Source organism: Lepisosteus oculatus, chromosome 8 (assembly GCF_040954835.1).
Source record: "Lepisosteus oculatus isolate fLepOcu1 chromosome 8, fLepOcu1.hap2, whole genome shotgun sequence".
Taxonomy (NCBI): Eukaryota; Metazoa; Chordata; class Actinopteri; order Semionotiformes; family Lepisosteidae; genus Lepisosteus; species Lepisosteus oculatus.
In genome coordinates, this window is record NC_090703.1 from 17,159,466 (window position 1) to 17,180,991 (window position 21,526).

General features: G+C 37.9%; 1 protein-coding gene across 5 annotated transcripts in view; it reads left to right on the plus strand.

The window, feature by feature from the left end:
- The window catches only part of inf2 (inverted formin 2), a 47,501-nt gene that overhangs the window by 12,513 nt on the left and 13,462 nt on the right, over positions 1 to 21,526 (plus strand). For all 5 annotated transcript variants that reach the window (XM_069193311.1, XM_015350888.2, XM_015350885.2 and 2 more), the window contains exons 2-17: positions 3,236 to 3,673; positions 5,805 to 5,920; positions 6,762 to 6,921; positions 9,186 to 9,219; positions 10,367 to 10,508; positions 12,111 to 12,243; positions 12,333 to 13,016; positions 15,067 to 15,212; positions 16,019 to 16,080; positions 16,166 to 16,268; positions 16,803 to 16,888; positions 17,123 to 17,223; positions 18,056 to 18,126; positions 18,684 to 18,791; positions 19,548 to 19,618; positions 20,089 to 20,209. In XM_069193311.1, the coding sequence (XP_069049412.1) occupies positions 3,259 to 3,673; positions 5,805 to 5,920; positions 6,762 to 6,921; positions 9,186 to 9,219; positions 10,367 to 10,508; positions 12,111 to 12,243; positions 12,333 to 13,016; positions 15,067 to 15,212; positions 16,019 to 16,080; positions 16,166 to 16,268; positions 16,803 to 16,888; positions 17,123 to 17,223; positions 18,056 to 18,126; positions 18,684 to 18,791; positions 19,548 to 19,618; positions 20,089 to 20,209 (2,553 nt within the window). In that variant the 5' untranslated portion in view covers positions 3,236 to 3,258. The remainder of the gene's footprint in view (positions 1 to 3,235; positions 3,674 to 5,804; positions 5,921 to 6,761; positions 6,922 to 9,185; positions 9,220 to 10,366; positions 10,509 to 12,110; positions 12,244 to 12,332; positions 13,017 to 15,066; positions 15,213 to 16,018; positions 16,081 to 16,165; positions 16,269 to 16,802; positions 16,889 to 17,122; positions 17,224 to 18,055; positions 18,127 to 18,683; positions 18,792 to 19,547; positions 19,619 to 20,088; positions 20,210 to 21,526) is intronic.

Here is a 21,526-nt window from a genome sequence, read left to right on the forward strand (position 1 = left end):
ACACATATCATGTAATTATATATTAAGTGTTTATAGACAAGCTTATACAGTTTAAAGCTCAGATAATCATGAAACATCTGGTTTCAAGCAGGTGTACTCAAACCTTTGACTGGTAACGTACTGCATGTGGCTAACAAGACTTGCTTTTATGGTTTTATTTTTTGCATTGTAGAACACATTGAATTAAATATGCTTAGGGTATATAAAGCAGTTGTATTGTTGCATGTGGAAATTGTATTAAATAAGTAAGTAACTAATAGTGAAAAGGGTTACTTCAGATACTTCACATTTTTGATAAGCCAGTCTTTATATTCACATATGAGTCAAGCATGCATAAAAATGGACTCACTGTGCAAACAATCCACCTTGAATGTATATATACAGTATATTTGCTGGCTCATGCAGTCTTTGCTCAGATCCTGGTATTATGCAGATACATATTCTGTCAGTTACTAGGAAATAACTGATTTTGACACCAATAATTTATTGTGCAATGTCTTTTACTGTTCTTCTCTTGTTTCTTCCTGAAAACGTCACATTTATCTCACAGGGTGCTTAAAAGAAAGTGACAAAAGCATGAAGAATTGTTCCTCAGATGTCTTATCTGTAGCTCTGCACCCTGGCACATTCTCAGCATATTTATCTTTCAGGATAAGGGCGCAGATTGAATGAAAACCTTGTACTTTCTGGCTTGTATCCAATGGCTTCCACCATCTGGTACAGGGTTTGAAATTTGTGATAAGTGGGTTTCTTGAAGTTTTTTAATGTGGGCCTGGTTCAGACAACAGTTTTGAATAACTTTAGTAGCATACTGTTTTTCTGATCCAAGAACAATGAATTCGCCTGAATTCGGGTTAATACAACCAAGAAAAGAATTCTTGAAAGCAGCTCTAAATCAAAACAACCACCATTAACTGAATACTGAGACGGGATGAAATCTGCTTTAAATCTCTTATCCCTGGTGTTTACAGTTCTACATTCATTTAAGGTTATTTCCCAGATCTGTTAAAGGGGAACTACAACACTATTTTTACATTTTGGATTAGAAAGAATCCACATTGAGTGCATTTCAAATCACAGTAAAAGTAAGAAATACACAGAAACTTGTAAAACCTCAAATTTTATACCACAAAATAGACAACATTTCCAGGTTTGTGCAGCACCATATTCTGTGATTCAGAATGAGGCAACAAAACTTCTGGTGACGTGATGCGGCCCTATGACATTGTTAACAAGCAGGCTAACCCGATGGAAATGTTCTTGACTTCATGACGGTTTTGCTGACAAGTGGAACTTATTAACTCTGCATTCGGATCACATTGGAAACTTTCTGTGGTGAAATGTCTGCTGCACAACTACATTGCGCTACTTTAGTCATTACAATGACTAACGAGCAGGAAGGGCTGCTTCACGTCACAATATGTGGGAACTCTCGTTCTCGCTCTTCGCACCAACATGGCGACTTGTAGTACTTTCGCAAAGGTGACCATTTTCTTGCTTAATTTGAAATTTATATTTTTTTTTCTATACTATCAATTAATTTATTTTGTTACTAAGTTTTAATAACTGGTCTGAGAGACTGCAGTTCCCCTTTAAATCGCATACACTGATTCAAAATCCTTCCACCTTATTTTGTTAAAGTAATTATAAACATGAAAATATAAGACGGGTATGCTCAGTATAGAAAAAGGAGGCAGTCTTGCATTATTAATATTGTTTTTCAAGTAAATATTCATTCTTTCTAGACTTTTCTCAAAAATGAAGAATTGTCTACAGTTTCCCCAGCATAATACTGTTTAATGTATTTCTGGCTCTGAATAGCTCTTTGTTTCCCATCCCTAAATGGGATGGGGACTGAGCAGTGCTTTTGGCACTGTCAGTGCTGAGATAGCAGCTGCTGTTTCATCTGTTTCTGAATATGCAGAGTTTTTGCTTTCCCTGAATGTGCAACCCTGGGATTTTTTCCCCTGTATTTTTTAACAAGGACACAATTAAAACAAGCCTGTCACAGTGTCTGTGTGCACTTGTTCAGTAAGATGCCCCTCCATTGTATTGAGAACAAGCTGCCAGGATATGAAGTGTTTTACAGGGGGCTAGTATGTTTTTATTGCACCTTAATTTAAGGCTTACTAAGATACAAAATAGTCTTTTCCTTGATCTTCATTAATTCCTTCCTCATTTCACTTCCTGTTTGCTGGTCTGTGGTTCTCTGTCAAGAATTTTGCTTACAAAGTTGTATGCTGTAGGAACAGGCCATTCATTAAAAACAAAATGTGTAAACGTTTTTGGAAATCTGTCTGAATTTTTATGGTGATCCCATTTCTGAGAAGGAATCGGAAAACCTTTCTGCATAATATATCAGGATTATGGTGCACAATCAAACTGGTCTGTTTATGTATTTGTGTCTATCAACAAGAACAAAAAAAAATTAGTCGAACTACACTGTTGCACACACAGCAACTCAAAGCCAACTACAAAGATGGAATGACATGTTCAGTGGTATCTCACAGGAAACAGTTGGTATGTTCCACAATTCCTTTCCTTACAGAGCAGATGTATGTGTGTCCTATAATGGAAGGAGCAATCTTGTGCTTGTCCTCTGTAGATGGTTAAATGGCCTTCTAAGATGCTCTTCTTACATTCTTCAGGTACAGTGTGCCTCTGTGTTTATGTGAAAAAGTATGCCTGCTACATTACTGCTTTGTACAGTAGGGGCTCTCTATGGTAAAAGTCTGAACTGTGTCTTGTGAACCAGTTTCAGTTCAGGCAGCTGCACTTATTAACATAGCATTGGCCACTGTTCAGAACTGCACCTGGGATTGAAAGCTAAAATGAAAACAATTCAAAATACAGGTTTATAATGATGTACCATATATAGCTGTGTATGCTATACAAAACCACCTGCATCTGGCAAACAAAGAAAATAATGTGCATGTGAACATGTTACCAAAATAATGAACCATCCTCTTTCCCATAACCTGTTATACCGTCATATGATATTTAAGGAGTATTTTATCTCGATACATCCACAACTTTGGTAAAATGTCATTCTTTGCATGAATATTTGCATCAGAGCCCACTGATACCCAAGTGCAAACTACTGTTTTGTGTTTTGCCTGTGTTGTCTACTTTCATGCTTTGTGTGTTATTCGGTAGATTTTAAAAACCTTTTCCTCTGCATTTAAAAAAAATTCTGTCAACATGAAGTAAAAACTTGAACCCTTCATCCTTACAGGACTGGTAGCTTTGGACAGCAGCATGTCGGTGAAGACGGGTGGGGCCCAGACGGGTGGGGCCCAGACGAAATGGGTCGCTCTCAAGAGCAAACTGAACACCTCCCCAGACCCCGACACCCAAGCGGAGGCCAACCTCGAGAATGCGGATCCGGAGCTGTGCATCCGCCTGCTGCAGGTGCCCACGGTGGTGAACTACTCAGGGCTGAAGCGCCGGCTGGAGGGCAGCGACCGGGCCTGGATGCTGCAGTTCCTGGAGCTCAGCGGCCTGGATCTGCTTCTGGAGGCCCTGGACCGGCTGTCCGGCCGCGGCTGCTCCCGAATCTCGGACGCCCTGCTGCAGCTCACCTGCGTCAACTGTGTGCGTGCCATCATGAACTCCTCCTACGGCATCACCTTCATTGTGGAGAACGAGGGCTACATCCGCAAGCTGTCGCAAGGTAGGTTCCAGTCTTGCAGACTGTTGGGCTGCCTCCACCTTCCAGTTCTCTTCCAGCCTGAGCTTTCCATTAGTTCTTGAATCGCTTGCTAATAGCACATAAAGGTTAAGTGAAAACATGGTCACATTTCACAATTGCCACCTTGGATTTCTTCTTAAGTGTTTGCAACTTTGACTAGCCCACCAGCTGTAAAGCTGCAAACTCAGTTCTTGGTGGCTGCTTAGTGTTTGCTTCTTGATTCTACCAAAGTGTATGATACTCACTGTCAAATACTGATCTTATAATTTACAAGTGCCACAGGGATCAAAGTTCTGGTTTAGTCTGAACCCAAGTCAAGATTTCACACTGCTTTCTTATCAATGGTAGTTTTTATTGCTCCTGGATATTAAGTTAAATGTCACATACAGTATGGTCAGACATTTATGCTGCATTTTATAATAAGAACAAATGTTTAATATTTTAATATCAGTATTGCATTCTCAATAACAAGTGAAGAATAATCTGCTATTCTGGTCTAATTTGTCTTCTATTGCAACAAGTCAGGAAGGTATCTATCAACTGCAATAATTGCGCTGTGAAAATAAAAAAAAAAGTTCAATTGCAGTGAAAGAAATAATTGTTATTCACAATGTGTCCCTACAAAACAATGACAAGAGCCTATTGTAATGTTTACAACAATTATTCCAATGACACTGAAGACATAAAGACCAATCACAGATTACAGTAGGATCAGACATTTATAGAAACATATTTTCAATCAGTTTTTCCCATAAACATTTTCTGAAATTTCAGAAATTGACGGAACCTTCCAAAATACTGTATGTCTTTCTTTGAAGTTGTTGAGCACAGATTTATAATTTGGTGCAATTAGCTGTATTGTGAAGAAAGACCTTGGTACTTTATTTAGTGGTATTGCCCTTTTGGATTGAATGCAGGACTGTTTTGTCTCACAATAAACCTGCTTTATAGATCAGTATGTTTCAACAGTAAGAGATCATCCATGATTGACACTACCAGTTTAGGAAAAAAATCTACCTGTTGATTGCATGATTTGCATAAATTGCTAAATAAAGGGTTTAAACCAGTTTTGTTATAATTAACATATTCCTGTCAGGAGATGTGAGAATTCCTGTTGAGTATTAAATGTACTGTAGTTTACAAGGTTTAAAACAAACAGCCTTGTTTTTGTAGCTGTGAAAATTTACTAAAGGTCCAATAAGTAAGTTATTGTTATGGAAGAGTTAATAAAAACAGGATTTCTGGACTGAAAGATGAGACTATTCACTGAAATTTATCAAAGCTTTCAATCAGACACCCATTGTTACTGCTTTATTTTTACAGTTTGTCAACTTGTCATGAGATTATTACTGCTTTAGTATTCTGAATACAAGTACTATGCTCTTTAAATGCCCGAGCTAGGGTTAGGATTTGAGCAACACCTAGACACTTTGTAATGCATTTGCTATGCTTTATGATGTATTTGAAATGCAGGAAAAGTGTTGTTTTTGTTATTTCCTAAAATCGGCCCAATTTTGCAATTTCTGCAGACTTGGGCACATATCAATCAAAAATCAGAAGCTTGAAAACAGACTTTTTGTACTTATGTTTTAATATATATGTTTTGCCAAAACTTAGTGGTAATTGATGTACTTATCAGTAAATGATACCAAAAGGCTTAGTGTATTCACTATTTCAGCAGCAGGGTACAAAAAAATGAAATACTGGAAATTTGAAACCAATTCACAGCAGAAACATTTAAAAATCTTTAAAACTTACTTTGTGTTTCTGGATAATTTGGAGTCATTTAGGTAACTTTTTGAACAAAGTGTTATACTGCAGGGCTTTTGAAATTCTTTTAGTGTGAAAACAAACTTGTCAGGGCTTTAAAAAAGCAAAGAATCTTTACATTTGTCACAGGGCAGTTTATTTTCTGTAATAATGGATGGAAAATGAGCATTTCACGTTTTGTTTTAATGTATCTGCTTCAAATAATTAAAACAAAGCATATTTTCTGTGGTGGGGAAAAATGTAAAGAAGTCTTAATGGCCTTATTTTCATTGAGAGGAGGGGTAATGGGTTTGTATGTCACTAATCCAACAGATTGAGAAATAGTAAATATTATTGATTTCAGCTCTGGACACTACAAATACTATGGTGAAGAAGCAGGTGTTTGAGCTGTTCGCTGCTCTCTGCATATATTCCACTGAAGGCTACAACTTGGCCTTCGATGCTCTGGAACATTATAAGGCAAGTAACTTGCATAAATGTATAGGGTCATGCTCTTGCAGAGTACAAAGGCACTGCCTGAAATGTTAGAACTATAGATGCAAGCATATACTGTAATATGGTATCTGTTGGAACTGATGTGTTGCAGTGGAGCAAAAATTACAATGATTGCATAAACTAGTGCCTATTTTGAGTCACCAGGTTATTTGTATTTTAACAATCCAGATTTTTACATCTGCTTTAGAACGTTTCTCTTTTTTTCAAAAAGAAATATGTATATCCTTTATTTTATGAAAAAAAAAGTTAATCAGAAATCAAATTCAATGTAAAAAGAAAATGTGTTTTCTTTGTGGCTTTTATTTAGCATGTATTTAAATCAGCACAATATAACCAAACTTCAGCTACTGTACATAACACCAGCACTGCCTGCCCTGTAGTGTACATGATTTTGCTGTACTGTATATAACTACGTTCAAGGCGCTAGCTGGCTGTGATTCTTATTGGGAATAAACAGCTTTAAGACCGATTTACTGTATGCAGCCTTGCAAAATTATTTTTTGATTACATCCTAAGTAATTTAAAGCCTTTTTCCAATCTATATTGAAGGTAACACAAAATCTTTGTTTGCATTTTCTGAGCTACACATGCTTTAATTAAAGTATTTTTGGAATAAATTAAGCTCATTTTGTTCAAGGGCAGAAGACTTGAATATAGTAGAGGCAAAAAATTGGTTTGCAATGTTTATGTTATCATAAAAAAGTGGGCAAACACCTCTGAAAAGTTGGTGGATGCCCTTAAAATGAATCAGTTTTGTTGTGCAGATCTGAATGTTAACTTGCATTTATTTTGATTTCCCCAACAGAGTGTAAAGAGCCAGGTGTACCGGTTCAGTGTCATCATGAATGAGCTACAGACCACAGACAATGTGCCTTACATGTGCACCCTTTTGAGCTTCATCAATGCACTCATTCTGGGAGTTGAGGACCTGCATCTTAGGGACAAAATCAGAAAGGAATTCATAGGTGCCTTACTACTCTCTTACTAATCAATCAGAAATACAATCCAGAAAACTATTTTTATGTTTGAATGAATCTGAAACACTCTGCAGTTCCTTGAAGTCGGCCCACTCACACACGGACATTGTAGTTTCTCACAGGTTGGGTTATGTTCAATGCTCTGGGCTGCTGATCCCTTAAAACCAGTTAGGGCCTGAATGTAGTTAATGGGAGATATCATTCTGACCAGTTCACCAGTCCAGCCACATCAAACTTGTGATTGTGTGGTTGATATTATTTATTTTTTGTACATTCGAGGCCAGCACTCATTTTGTCTTTGTGCCAAAGATGTATTTTTGCACGCATTTCCTTCTGAAGAGATCAGAACTGCCCTAGCTGTGTTTCTAGGCTTAATAAAATTGAATATGCACCTTTTTAAATTCAATATCTGCAACAGTTAAAGCTTTTGAATTAAAATTAAAAGGAACTGCAGGCACTTTGTGAGGTATAACCAAGGAAAGCCAAATCCATAACAAACTAGTATTTTGCATCCAAGACTCCTAGTCGTGTGAAAATCACATTTCTACAGCTGAAAACTTGAATATACCTTTTGGTCACCAGTGTCAGCCTACACTGTGACAGACAAAACTTTGAATGGCAAAATAGACTCACAGGATTCTTTTTTTTTTAATTTAGTTTATAATACATAATCACAGTAATGAAAATACCAAACAAAACATTAGTCAAGAAAGACATGAGCAAACCCATGCCTTTCCTTTTCCCATCTTCAGCTGCTTAGAAGGGGATTCTTTGATTTTAATCATTTTAGAAATACTTCTTTAGTATTTAGTATAGTACTTTAGTCTGAAGTACTATAAAGCCTTCTCAATTCTACAAAATCTCACACCTCCATCCTGGCTTTTCCAAACTCGAGAAGCACAGTGGAAAAGTAGGTGAACACATTACTGAATTGTCACAGAACCACTTTGTATAATCAGGGCAGCCAGAAATCTAGGAAAAGACATAAGGTAGGTAAATGCATGAATCGGTATCTGTAGATTTGAACCTTTTCAGATGTACTGGACTTTATTTTTTTGCTGCTGTTTAACTGTGAAACAAGTCATTCTTAAGGAAAGACAATAGAAATACATTTTAATTTTTCAGGTGGTATATTAATGCCAGTATCACTCATTAACCTCATTCTGGGTCATCATAATCCTTTTACTGTTTTACTGCCATGAAACTGAGGTACCATATTAAGGTTGCTAGTGTTTAAATCCATTAATGGCCTCTAAGCATACGTTTTCATCCCCTAAACAAGAAGGCAATTAAAGAGACAACAATCTGTATGTTTCTAACACTGTACCTGGTTCCTTTGTTACAGGTGTGTCATGCCTGAAAATGATTTATCAGGACTTTATCCCATTCTTTGGGAGATTTGTAAAATTTACTACAACATCTACCCATCACAATAAAATGGGTTAATGTTAATGGTGAACCCCGCAGCAGCGCAAGCTTTAACAAGCACTACTGATCCTACTTATGTTATCCATAACACATGCTCTCCCGTCACATCGTGCTTATAGCTGCCTCCTGTTTTTAGTTTTAGCGTTGAATTAAAAGGACCAAATGCATAACCCGCTGTGACTAAGACTACCTTGATATGTGTAATATGGTTCGGTAGAAACATACTGCTGCAGTCTACGTTTTATATTTATAATAAAGATTAATTTAAAAGGCTGTACAAGGTTTAAATATAATAACTTTTTTTAATATGCTTTAAAACTAAACATTTTATCGTGAATAATACCAATTTTACAAAAAAATAAGACTTCATCTATATCATCTACATGCCTAGAGAGAGCGAAGCCCCGCCGAATGCAACAGCTAACTTTTAATTCTCAGTACTACGAATACGAAAACATTACTCTAGCTTGCTCTGAACAAGAAACACCCGAATGCTTCTTACAAATTTTCGTAAATACGAGCATATTGTGATAATTTTAGGATATAAATTATTCTTAGTGTATGATAATGTTTATACTTCTTTTAATCTTGTTAATTGAATTCTAAATAGTATACACGTGAAAGCAATTAGGTTGGTCTTTAGTCCTGTGGCTCAAACAATGCATGTTTTCTAACTTCCATGTTCGTAAACGAAAGGCAATGAATCATACCTTAAAGTCAAGTGTTTAACAAAAGTTAAAAATAAAAATAAAAATACAGAAAGTAAACGTCTTCCTTAAAAGGACAATCCAGTGATCATGTGTATTCTTCTTTCCTTGTTTTAGGGCTACACTTGTTGGATATACTGCCGAATTTAAGGTAAGTGTGTGGTATGTTTATGTTGATCGATGATACGGATACTTTGTTACACCTGTAATGTCTACTGACAGACAATGATTGCATGAAGCTGAAAGCACCCATGGTTCATTTGCTGTGTCCAGTTTGCAGCGTATATGGTTTGCGTAATCTTAATACATTCTGGTCTATATCTTTACATTTGTTGCTGTACAATTGTACTTTTGATTACGCATGTTCTGGGTTTAAAGATTTTCATCAAATAAACAAAGCGAGATAACGAAATCGGCAGTCGTGCACAATATCGATTATCGGACTCTAAGGCAATTACCGCCATTAATAATTGCCTGCTGAAGAAATGAACAATATTTAACCGCCCCTCCCCCCTTTTAAGAGATCCTTATAAACCCCAAAGTATGATATCTGCATGATTTCAAATGTAACATAGTCAGTAATCAATGTTTTCCAGCTGTAGTAAATCATAGAATAATATATAATAGTTTATCCCCTAGTTAATAATATGAATGTGAAACTGGTCCCAATGATACTTCTATTCCCAGATTATTTAAATTTAGATTTTATTGTGCAGGTTCTCCAGAATCATGATAATCTTCCAAATGATTGTGTGTGGAGGCCCAGTGGTCACATAGCAGTTAGCTTCACAGCTCTTGGATCCTGAGTTGCTTTCCAGATTGTGGTACAGTACTTTCTATATGGAGTTGACATGTTCTCTTCAAGTCCATGTGAGGCCATGTGAGTCTCCTGCTGCTCCAGTTTCCTTCCAAAGGCATGCAGGCTAGACTATTTAGTTTCTTGTCATTGTCGGTGCATTTCCTGTCCAGATTGATGTAGCCCTGTTTTGAACCACATGTTTTCTGGGTCTGGGTTCCTGAGCCTTTACTGGGAATAAATGTCTTACGATAATGGATAGTGAGATTTGACATTTGTGTATCCATAATGTACTCTGAGATTTTTCAAAGTGACTGATACAGGAATGATTCAAATGGCTCCCAAATTCAAGATTTCAGCATACAGCATGATGTATACATTGAACTAAAAACTAAGTGTAGGCAAATATTTTTGTTTGTTCAGGAACTTTTCATTTTCATTCCTCCAGGTTTTGAGAGCTGTATCTGCTTTGATGATGCAATTTCTTCATTCTTACCAACAGGGAGAAGGAGGATGTAGACCTGATTATCCAATGTGAAACATTTGAGGAAATAATGTCTGAGGATGAGGAAGAACTGTTGAGGATCTATGGAGGCATCGATATGAGCAACTATCAAGAGGTTTTTACCACACTCTTTAATAAGGTAAGCATTTATAGCATGTTGCATGTGCAGTATTTGTTATACAAAGGTTAAGGGACTACAGTGCGTGTCAACTGTGTGCAATGACCATGTGTACTGTATGTCTTCACTGAAAGCCTGTTATGATTAGTGATTCCATCTCTAAAACCCTGTGAATACATTCAGGTGAGTCATTACAAATTGGAGGTTGTATAATCAGCTTGCCAGTGTCAGTGGAAATAAGGTACACTACAAGAAGATTTTTTTTAAATCCTGCCTCTTAATTTCCTTAAAACTTTAGAATCCTAGAACACATAATACAGAGTAGGAGTTCAAGGGTAAGAAATCCATTGTAAGGTATTGTATGGTCATTTTGAATTGCACGAATAGTAGCAGATATATGAAAAACACAAGACTGGCTACTTATCTGCCCATCTGGATGCTTTTCATGTTTTTCATCTCTTGCCAATGTGAATCATTTTTAGTGGGCTAAGGCTGTAGAGGAGACCGCAGTCCAGGATGACTACCTGAACAGTTTGTCATCAGTGAAGCTGAAAGCTATACAGTATGCGGTGTAATTCGTATTTGTAATGAATCATTCAACAAATATAATCATGTGGTGACTTTTGTGATCGTAACATGGGAAATATATTGATATTATCCTGAGCAACAAAACAGAATTGTTAAGTTACTTTCTTTATTATTTTTCATTCCTCTTTATTTTTTCTATATTTATCATTTTTCTGCTGTATTCCAATACAGCTTTTTTTCTGTTTTGCCGTTTTACCTCAACACCTTTCCTTTTTTTGTTTCTGTTTTATATTGCTCCCCTAAAACCAGAGCCAGCAAAGTCTCAATCTACTTTGTGTTACATCATATGTTCCTCAAGAATCTTTAAGTCCTGTTGTGTGAGCTGGGAGATTTCACTGCCCACTCGCTGTATCTCATTTTTTCATGACCGGAACCTGATGTTCCCTATTATTCACGGAAGGATAGGTTATGATCACAATCTAGAAAAAGAAAGGCTTAATATCGTAGTAGAAAGTAATACATGAAATAATAAGATTTATTATTTAGAACATGATAAACAGAATATTAAAGGCTGATTTCATAAAACAAAAGAAATATTATAGCCATAAAAGGTCTAACAAAGTCATTGAGCCATCAGTTTTTGCATGGTTGCATTCTTCTCCAATTGAGAAGTGTCAAGGTTCCAACAAGACCAGTGTGTTTTTGGTTTGCAGCCTCGCCAATTTTGATAGTAGTATTGAGTTCTTGCTGGGGCCTGGTTATTTCTGACCCAAGGCCCAAATCTGATGTCTGTGGGACAAATTCAACATAGCCATCAACAGGAGTTAACCGCTGTCTTCACCAGGTACACTGGAAGAGGTGGAACATTCGACAGTAGTCTGTTTAGAGGCTGTTCCGGTCTATGTGATGATACTGACGTGGTTCTGATCATGTAGAGGGTGGTTATAACAAGTATTATGTAATGTTTTGGTATTGAAAATATATTGGGACTTTATTTTGTTATTTATGCATTTGGTGATTTTATCAGTATAAATTGCATAATGACTCTTGCAGGCCTGGATGAAGGGTAGATCATTTCTCTCCGTTGTGTTTCAGGTGAGCAGTACTCCTGTTTCTGTCCAGCTGCTGTCAATTCTCCAGGGTCTTTTGCATCTAGGGCCTGCGAACTGCAACATCTGGCAAGCACTAGATATCCTCACCAACAGAGCTATACTGCTGGCTGAAGACGGTGAGTCATCTCCCCACCCTTGCCAACTTGCGCTCTGGAAGAATGGAATTTGAGCAAAACTTTCTACTTCCAAGTTTTTTGTTTTTCAGTTCGTGACGACTCGGTTGAAACCATTATGAAACGTCTGGTAATCTCCAAAAGAAGATCCTGCTGGGAAACTGCCACTAATGGAAGTTCATCAAAGAAGGTGGACACGGGGGTGCAGACTGAATTTACAGGTGTTGGACATGAGAGATCCATCCACTGCCCTGTTTCTGTGACTGTGCCAGCTTCCTGTCAGAGTGGGAGAACAACGCCTTCACCCCCTCTACCTGATACGGGGAGTCCAATACCTTCTCCTTCAACACCTGTGCCTGGGGTTGTGCCACCTCCTCCTCCACCTCCCCCTCCTCCACCTCCTCTGCCAGGCATGGGTGGGGCCATACCCCCACCCCCACCTCCACCTCCTCTGCCAGGCATGGGTGGGGCCATACCCCCACCCCCACCTCCACCTCCTCTGCCAGGCATGGGTGGGGCCATGCCCCCACCCCCTCCTCCACCTCCTCTGCCAGGCATGGGTGGGGCCATGCCCCCACCTCCACCTCCTCTGCCAGGCATGGGTGGGGCCATGCCCCCTCCTCCACCTCCATGTCCAGGAATGGGCGATGTTGTCGTGGCTCAGAGCTCCCAGTCCCTCGGTTTTTCCGTTCCAGCTTCTTACAGGTCCAAATGTTACCCCACCCTTAGAATGAAGAAACTCAACTGGCAGAAGCTTCCTTCCCAAGTGCTCACAGGTAGGAGAACTTGCACTAACCTAAATGTAAAAAAAATGCACATAAAGTCACCAAAATGACTGGAAGTAGACTTGATCATACTTATTATAATAATAATAATAATAAACTTTATTTTATATAGCGCCTTTAAAGGTGGCTTCTCAAAGCGCTTTACAGGATGACAATAACAATAAATAAGAAGACTACAACAATAAATAAGAAAATTTCACAAGACAGGACACAATTATAATTACAACAATAACAGAGGAGACCGTGGAAGATGGTATTAAGAAGAGCAGAGGGGTGAAGAATGGAACCAGTTAAGTAAAGGCTTTTCTGAAAAGGAGGGTTTTGAGTCTGGATTTGAAGGAGTTTAGAGAAGGTGACTCTCTAATATCCTTGGGCAAGGAGTTCCAGAGCTTGGGGGCATAGCAGGAGAAGGCCCTGTCGCCCATACAATGTAGACGGGCTTGGGGGACAGTAAGGAGGGCAGAATTTGAAGAGCGGAGGTTGCGAGGTGGGGAGTAGGGCGATAAAAGTTCAGACAGGTATTGAGGTGCCAAGCCATGTAAAGCCTTGTAGGTGAGCATGAGGATTTTAAAGTCTACGTGGAATTTGACCGGAAGCCAGTGCAAGGACTCCAGGATAGGAGTAATGTGAACACTTGCACTAGATCTGGTCAGGATTCTGGCTGCTGAATTTTGGACATACTGCAGCTTGTTCAGAGTAGATTTAGATACCCCAGGGAGCAGAGCATTGCAGTAGTCAATTCGAGAGAATACAAATATGTTGATCAGCTTTTCAGCCACAGTTAATGATAGCATAGGGCGTAGTCTTGCGATATTTCTAAGGTGAAAAAAAGATGTTTTGACAGTATGCTGTACATGTGGGTCGAATGTTAAGCCAGAATCGAATATAACCCCAAGGTTTTTTAATTTTGATTGGAGCTCAAGTACAGAGCCATCTACAGACAGGGTTACAGGACTGGCTTTACGAAGTTGATGGGGGGTACCAATAAGCATGACTTCAGTCTTGTCACAGTTTAGATGAAGGAAGTTTTGAGTCATCCAAATTTTTATGTCAGAGATGCAATTAGATAGAATAGAGACAGCCACATCAGTGTCGGGTTTGGTATGGATGTATATTTGAGTATCGTCAGCGTAAAAATGAAAGCTGAGGCCATGTGATCTTAAAAGCTGACCAAGTGGGAACATGTAAATGCTGAAGAGCAAGGGGCCCAGTATTGAGCCCTGAGGGACACCAGACTTGACAAGACCAATTTCAGACCTGTACCCATTGAGAGAGACAAAGTGACAGCGATCAGTGAGGTAAGACTTGAACCATTTGAGGGCAGTGTCAGAGACTCCAAACACAGTCTCGAGACGAGAAAGCAAGATGTTATGGTCAACAGTGTCAAAGGCAGCACTGAGATCAAGAAGGATGAGTATGGAAAGAGAACCAGAATCAGAAGCTATTAGGAGATCGTTGGTGACTTTGACTAGGGCGGTTTCTTTGCTGTGAAGTTGACGGAAGCCAGATTGGAGGGGTTCGAAAAGGTTGTTTGTCATGAGGTGGTTATGTAACTGAAGTGTGACAGCACGTTCTAGAATTTTAGAGAGAAAGGGTAAGTTGGAGTTACTTCTCCCCAATATGATGATTTCCTGTAATTTATTCTGTTTCTCAGGCCCAACTTCCCTGTTAGATGTCTGTCATGATTGCTTTGTTCAGTGATGGTATTCTTAGTGTGTATGATACCTGATATATTGTGTCAATAAGGAATAGGCGAGGGATGGGTAACCCAAGTCCTTAAGGAATGTAAGATCCTCTAATTTATTCAAATTATTGTATAAATTAGTTCAATTAAATTCATTTAAATGTCAAATCATAGTTGTACAGTACACAGTTTTAGAAAACTTTTACTCATTGCTGTTTTGAAAGCCGTGAATATAAGATTTGACATGCCATGCTTTTACTTCTCATTGATTTGGCTCATGCACCATTATATGATGAAATCAGTGTTGCTCTGTTTTATTAAAGAGAGCATCCATGTCCTGTCTCTGTCTGTATACAGATAGCCATTCCCTTTGGTCTTCAGTGCAGCAGCAAAACAGCCCCTTGGAGCCTGACTACTCCAGCATTGAGCAGCTCTTCTGCCTGCCTGTGGCCCAGCCCAAAGGCAAGGAAGCCACCACACCAGTCAAGAAGGAACCCAAAGAGGTGAGCAGTAGAGGGTTCTCAATCTGGCCTACACTGTTCACCTCACGCTATTAGAGTACTGCTACAAGAAATACCTGTAAGAGATAAAAAAAGGCTTGTGTATGGATTTTGATGGAATATGGGAAATCTGAAACAAATATGCATATTATACGACAGTGGAAACCCCTTTTTGTGTCGCTTTGCTTTCAAATTACAATTTAAAACCAAAATGTGCTCATGTAAAACTAATGTGTTAGTGTTCACTTCAAAATGCATTTTTAATGATGGACTTTTTGCATTGTCAATCTCTAAATCGAACATAGTGGGAGTTTTGTCACAGAGCCACAATGACCTCATGTTTATTTTTATAGATATTTTGTGGTGGGAATGGTACCAAAGCTGAACAATCATGGCCTCTAGTGGTCAGTAAGAGTAATTGCACTCAGGGTGTTGTCCTTTTTGCAGAAGGCTGTTTGTAAAGGTACCTGCACTAAATTGTGAAATTAATATTAAATGCAAACACAATGAACTATAAAGGCAAAGGCCATGTAAACAGAAGCAATTAGACCAGTGGACAAGAATCACTAGATTTAAATTGAGATTGTGTGTGTTGAGGGCAGGTGTATCTGGAATTGAATTATACAGAACACCTGTTTGATCAGTTTTCATTGATGTGATTTTTTTTGTGGTCGGGAAGGATGACAGAGGCCTCATACTCTTCAGTCCAACTATTCATTACCTGCTACTAAGACAGAATTCTTTCAATGGGTGGGTTTCCCAGCAAGGGAATACAGGTGTTTTACCTTTTGGTCTTTTTTTATCAACAGATTACGTTTATTGATGCCAAAAAGAACCTAAATCTAAATATATTTTTGAAGCAATTCAAGTGGTAAGTCATTTTTTCTTCTGTTTCAGAATATTGTCTAATATACAGATTGAGGCAGTGGTTTAAAAATTTCCTTTTGTTGTCCCAGCTCCAATGAAGAATTTGTTGCCATGATTCGGAATGGCGATCGCTCCAAATTTGATGTGGAAGTATTGAAGCAGCTTCTGAAACTTCTTCCTGAAAAACATGAAGTGAGTTTAAAGGATAATCTGCATGGATTGTGTCTTGGGACATGTGTGGGAGGAAAAAAAAAGACTAAATCAGATTCTTTGGGTGTACTGAGTGTTTATACTGTAGTCCAGTGATGCTTTAAGGTGTAGTTCACCTTGAAATGTAGTTAACCATTTTGAAGGTGTGGAAAAGCACATCATTCATTTTGCTTATTTTGTAATGATCCTATCCTCACATAGAAGTGATATATTGCTACATTTACTTAAACACTGCTTTATGATATTAGTGCTCATTCCTAAGATTTATGATCCCATCGCAAAACCAGTCAACAAGTGTCATCACACAACACATTTTCTACAATGCCTTTTAAAGTAGATACAGTAGAACTGAAACACTAGGTAGAATAGTCCTAAAGAAAACACTGATGGGGGGAAAATGTATTCATCTCAATTTACAGAAAAATAGTTATGAAATTTCATGTATTGCCACTGAGCTCTGATTTTTTTTTTTTTGTCCTTGTGCACAGTTTGTATTAACTTTTATTTTTCGAACAGATTGAAAATCTGAAGTCATACCAAGGAGAGAAGGAGAAACTGGCAAAAGTGGATCAATTTTATCTCCTGCTTTTGGCTGTCCCATGGTACTTTTATTTTGATCATGCATAGAATCTCCAGTCTTTGTCAACATATATAATTTATAAATAATTGGATAGATTGATATATTTTTTTGGGGGGGGACATGAGCTCATCTCATGAGAGAAAAGAACATGTGCGTATTTTCCTGTGTAAAGTCATCCATTAGCCGAGTCTCTTGCAATTGGCTGTTCCAGTCTTGAAGAAGATGCTGAGTGACGGATCTTTCTCTCGCCCCCCAGCTACCAGCTGCGGATTGAGTGCATGCTGCTGTGTGAAGACACAGCCTCCGTGCTGGAAATGCTGAGGCCTAAATCTGAACTGATCCATACTGCCTGTGAAAGTAGGTTTAAATCCACATGAGGTTTTGTGTGACTTTTCTGCACGTTTAGGTTAATGTAGGGTACGTGTACATTGAAAGTCCGCAAATCTAAAATAGAATCCACTTCAGTGGGCTTCCACAGAGCAGGGCTATTTATGACTGATTTCATGAATGAAAATGTTATCCTTTAGCATGTTGCCCTTAAATCATCAAACATATATTCAGATTCAGAGCCAGCCGAAATGTTGGGTTTCTTTTCTTCTCTTTTCAGCATGGAATAAACCTATTACTTGTTCCTTTGACGCAGCTACTGTACCTACTTGAAGTATTTTCAGATTTGCAGGAGATTGGGCTTCATCTTTCTCCTGTTACTCTCTAGTCTCTGATGGTCATAGTTGGCTTTACTGTAATACGGAAAAGTTTTAAGTAAAGGTTTATTCCTTGCTAAAAGAGAAGAAATAATATATGCTATATATGCATATAGTTTTATGCCGTAATATAACTAACTCGTGTCAGAAAAACTTGTTTGCAGGTGCATGAGTGGCACATTGCTAATATCCACTGAAATCAATTTAAAAGTGATTAATATTAATCTAACATGTTTATTTAAAATTAATTCTTGAGTAAGAAGTGTAATGGGTTTTTTTGGTAAATTATAATTGGTGCCGTTTCTTTTAACTTTGCATTGCAGTGCTGAAGCTCTAGTAGATTCGTGCTCTGCGGGGCTGTAGGAAGTCTGTTCTGTGCCGTTTGTAGTCTACTGTGTGAATTTTTAATTTCTTCAAAATTTTTCTGAACTCATGAAACCTTCCCACAGTCTCCAAAACAGTCTCATCTTTTTCCTCATGTCTAGGTCTCCTTACAAGCACACGATTGCCAAATTTCTGTAGACTAATTCTTGATGTTGGGAACTTTTTAAACTACGTAAGTGTTGAACGCTTCGTATTGAAAGAAAAAGCTTACTGTATGTGTTATTTAAGGGATCTTGAATAAAATAGTAAATGATTTGTGTATGAAGCCTGGGTGTTTTCAGTTCAAATGTAAACGTGGAAAATTTATTTTTAGACTTAATAGTACCATTTCTTGGGAAAATCTACTATCCTTTACTGAGCTTTCTAGCATAAGATATGCTTACTTCACTCTACATTGCATTGAAGAAATAGCTTATAAGTCCATTCTGAGTAGCATTAATTTCATCTTTTATTTGATTGAGTTATATTGATTTAATTGAGTATATTGACTTATTTGAGTTAATTGAGCACATTCTCATTTACAATGGTACGATTTCAACCCATGAACCCCTGGCTTGGATTCCATTGCACTAACCATTACTCCACATTTATATTGCCATTATGTTGCCAAAGAAGAGTTTATGGGAGCCTTTAAGTCTATATTGTATGTTTTGGATGGAAGTGCAGGAAATGGAAACTGAAAACATGAAAAAACTGATTATTTTTTGTGCTGTTTCCTTCCTTTTGTAGGGAACTCACACAGGAAATGCAGAAGGATTTAAAATTAGCACCCTTTTGAAACTAACCGAGACCAAGGCAAACAAGTCGAGGATCACGCTACTACATCACATCCTGGAGGTAGGATTCAGTTACCTTCAAGTCAGAGTTGTAATAAGTAGGACAAATTGTCACCGTGACAACAGTAGTAGTCCCTGCTGCAAGCTGTTCCCAGTGCTCACAGCACCACCACTAGGCAGCCTTATTTTCACATTTTTCCCCACAAAGGCCCAAAATGCACTGCTAGGCACGTGTATACCTTAATAAAGAAGGAAACTAACCATCTGCTTCGAAGAATGAATAAAATTGACTTGCATCCGGGAGTGAAAGCAAGTAGTTAGATCCACATTTTTTCAACAAGTGGATCAACACCATGTAAAGTACATTGAGCCTCTGCCAGTTCTCCATTCTCATACTGCCCAATGTACACTGAAGTGAAAGAGGCCCATAGACCAGTTGTTGTAACAATAGTGAAGGGAATAACAATCATATCATTATACAGAAATTGTATTGTTTTATTGCCAGACCTATTTCCTCTGCTCTGATATACAGTATCATGTTGGGGCAGAATGCGGTTAGATGTATTTTGTTTCTTTTGCTCAGCATTTGTATTAATACTAATGAAACCAATTGCTGAATGTCTCGTTTGTGAAAAGCAGCTCTTGAAAATGTTAACTTTTATGACAAAATGAGTATGAAACTACATGACAAAGCTTGAATCTCTAGGCTTGTCAGTGTTTACACCTCAGCTGGAAACATACTACAGGGCACAGCATACATGTTAGAGCCAACATGCATAAATGTTTGAATTAATGGCAATTGTTGTTTTTTTTTCAGGAAGCTGAGCAAAACTACCCTGATTTGTTAAACCTACCAGATGATATTAAAGTCTGTGTAAAAGCTTCAGGGTAAGAGATAGTGCGGACTCTTATTTCTTTTGATTTCTTATGATTTGATTTCTCATATGCAATTACTAGTTACTTGCAAACAACCAGTGACTACAGCTCGTTTAATTTTAACTCACAGTGCTTTCCTCTTTAATGGTTATCCACAACTCCCCTTTAATTAAAATAAGATCCCAGATCCATTATTTTACTGTACTTGTCCAAAAAGTGTCTATTTCAGAGAGTTAATTGAATGAGCTGAACAATGTTTGTCCTTTTTTTGTATTTTATCTGCTATCTCCACACATCTTAAATTAAAATGATGTGCATTTAAAGAGTCACTTAGATAATTGCACAGTTTTTATTTTAAGTGTTTGCAACAATATTTTAACATGTGATGAGAAAAAACAATCTCCAGTTTGTTTGAGGTGTAAAACTTCCTTTGAAAAATCCATCCTGCTTTCTTAAGTCTGTGCTGTGTTTCAACCTCACAGAATTAACATAGAATCCATCCAGTCAGAAGCTAGCTCCCTTTCCAAACGCCTGAAAGATGCCGCAAAGAAGATAGCCTCATCTGTGGAAGATATGAAAGAGCAATTTGAAAAAGTGACACAGGTATGTCTAAGAAATTAAGTAAACCTTTTATCATGGGGACACACTTTAAAGCCTTTTGGCCCATTTGAGATATTACAGTGTAAATATAGTCCTAAAAAAGAGGCCATTAGTTAATAATAAACTTAGTTTTCCTATCTGTAGAAAAAAAGAGCTTTTTTTCTTTATTTAAACATACTCCTGTATAGCTGAGAAACACAGTATCCCCTAGTTTAATAACCTTGTTTGACCTTTCCTCCTTCTAATTTTGTCCTAAAGTGGACATAACTCTTCCATAGAGGCTGGGGAATGTCTGAAGACATATTGCTGGCTGGGTCTTACAGCAGTGCACTGGAAAAGTGCTGTAGCATCATGTTAGCCAACAGAGGGCATCTGTCTTGTGGTGTCATGGCTGCAATGTCAGCAAGTGAAATCTATTGGCATCAAGAGAATATTCTATAAATAACGTTCTATAGGTAATAGCTGATGAGATGGGGAATAGCAATTAATATGAAACTAATGGTAATCCATCTTCCAAAAACATTACAAGTAAGATTTAGCATATGGGGCCTGTTGTAAGTCTTTCTAATTTTTATTTTAAGTGTCTTCAGGTTTTCCTCTTTTCACTAGCTTTGCACAGAGAGCAATTAATTATATGAGGGAAGTCACTAAAGAATGCATGAGGACAGCTCTCCAGCTTCAGGATCCATCTTACTTGGTGTTGCCCATTAGGGTCTATAGCTGGCGTCAATTAGAAATAATATACTTTTCTCATCTCGGTTTAAAGGAGTAGATTCAAGATGGAATCAAAATCTAAAATGCAGGGAAGCTGTTCTACATACAGTATGAGCTATATGTGCAAGAAAATAATAAATATTTCTGTTAACAGAATTCAAAACTAAATAGCCACATTCTCTGATTTCTGCACAATGTGACTGAATTATGCATTGTTTGGCCATACCAATTGAAGTACAAATTTAAATATGATGTACAATGTCAGAGGTTTAGATTTTGTAATGACAGGTTGCATAATCAAATGGTTTGTTTCCAAATTGGGTAACTTGAAAAACAATCAAAGGACATTTTCTTTGGTGAATTGGAATGATATTTGTCCTATGTATGTAGACTAAGACAGATTCCCTCTGAAGACTGTTTTTGAGAACATACAAAAGTGTGTTATGACCCTAAAGAGCAAGGCTGTCCAGTCGAGGCCTTGAAGGGTGCGTCTGTAGGGTTTTTAACTGTCTTAAAGGCAGCAGCACTTTAAGAATTTAGAGAAACTGTTAAATTGGTTCGGTTAAGCCAGTAGCAATTTGACGTAGCTCATAAACAGCCGACCTG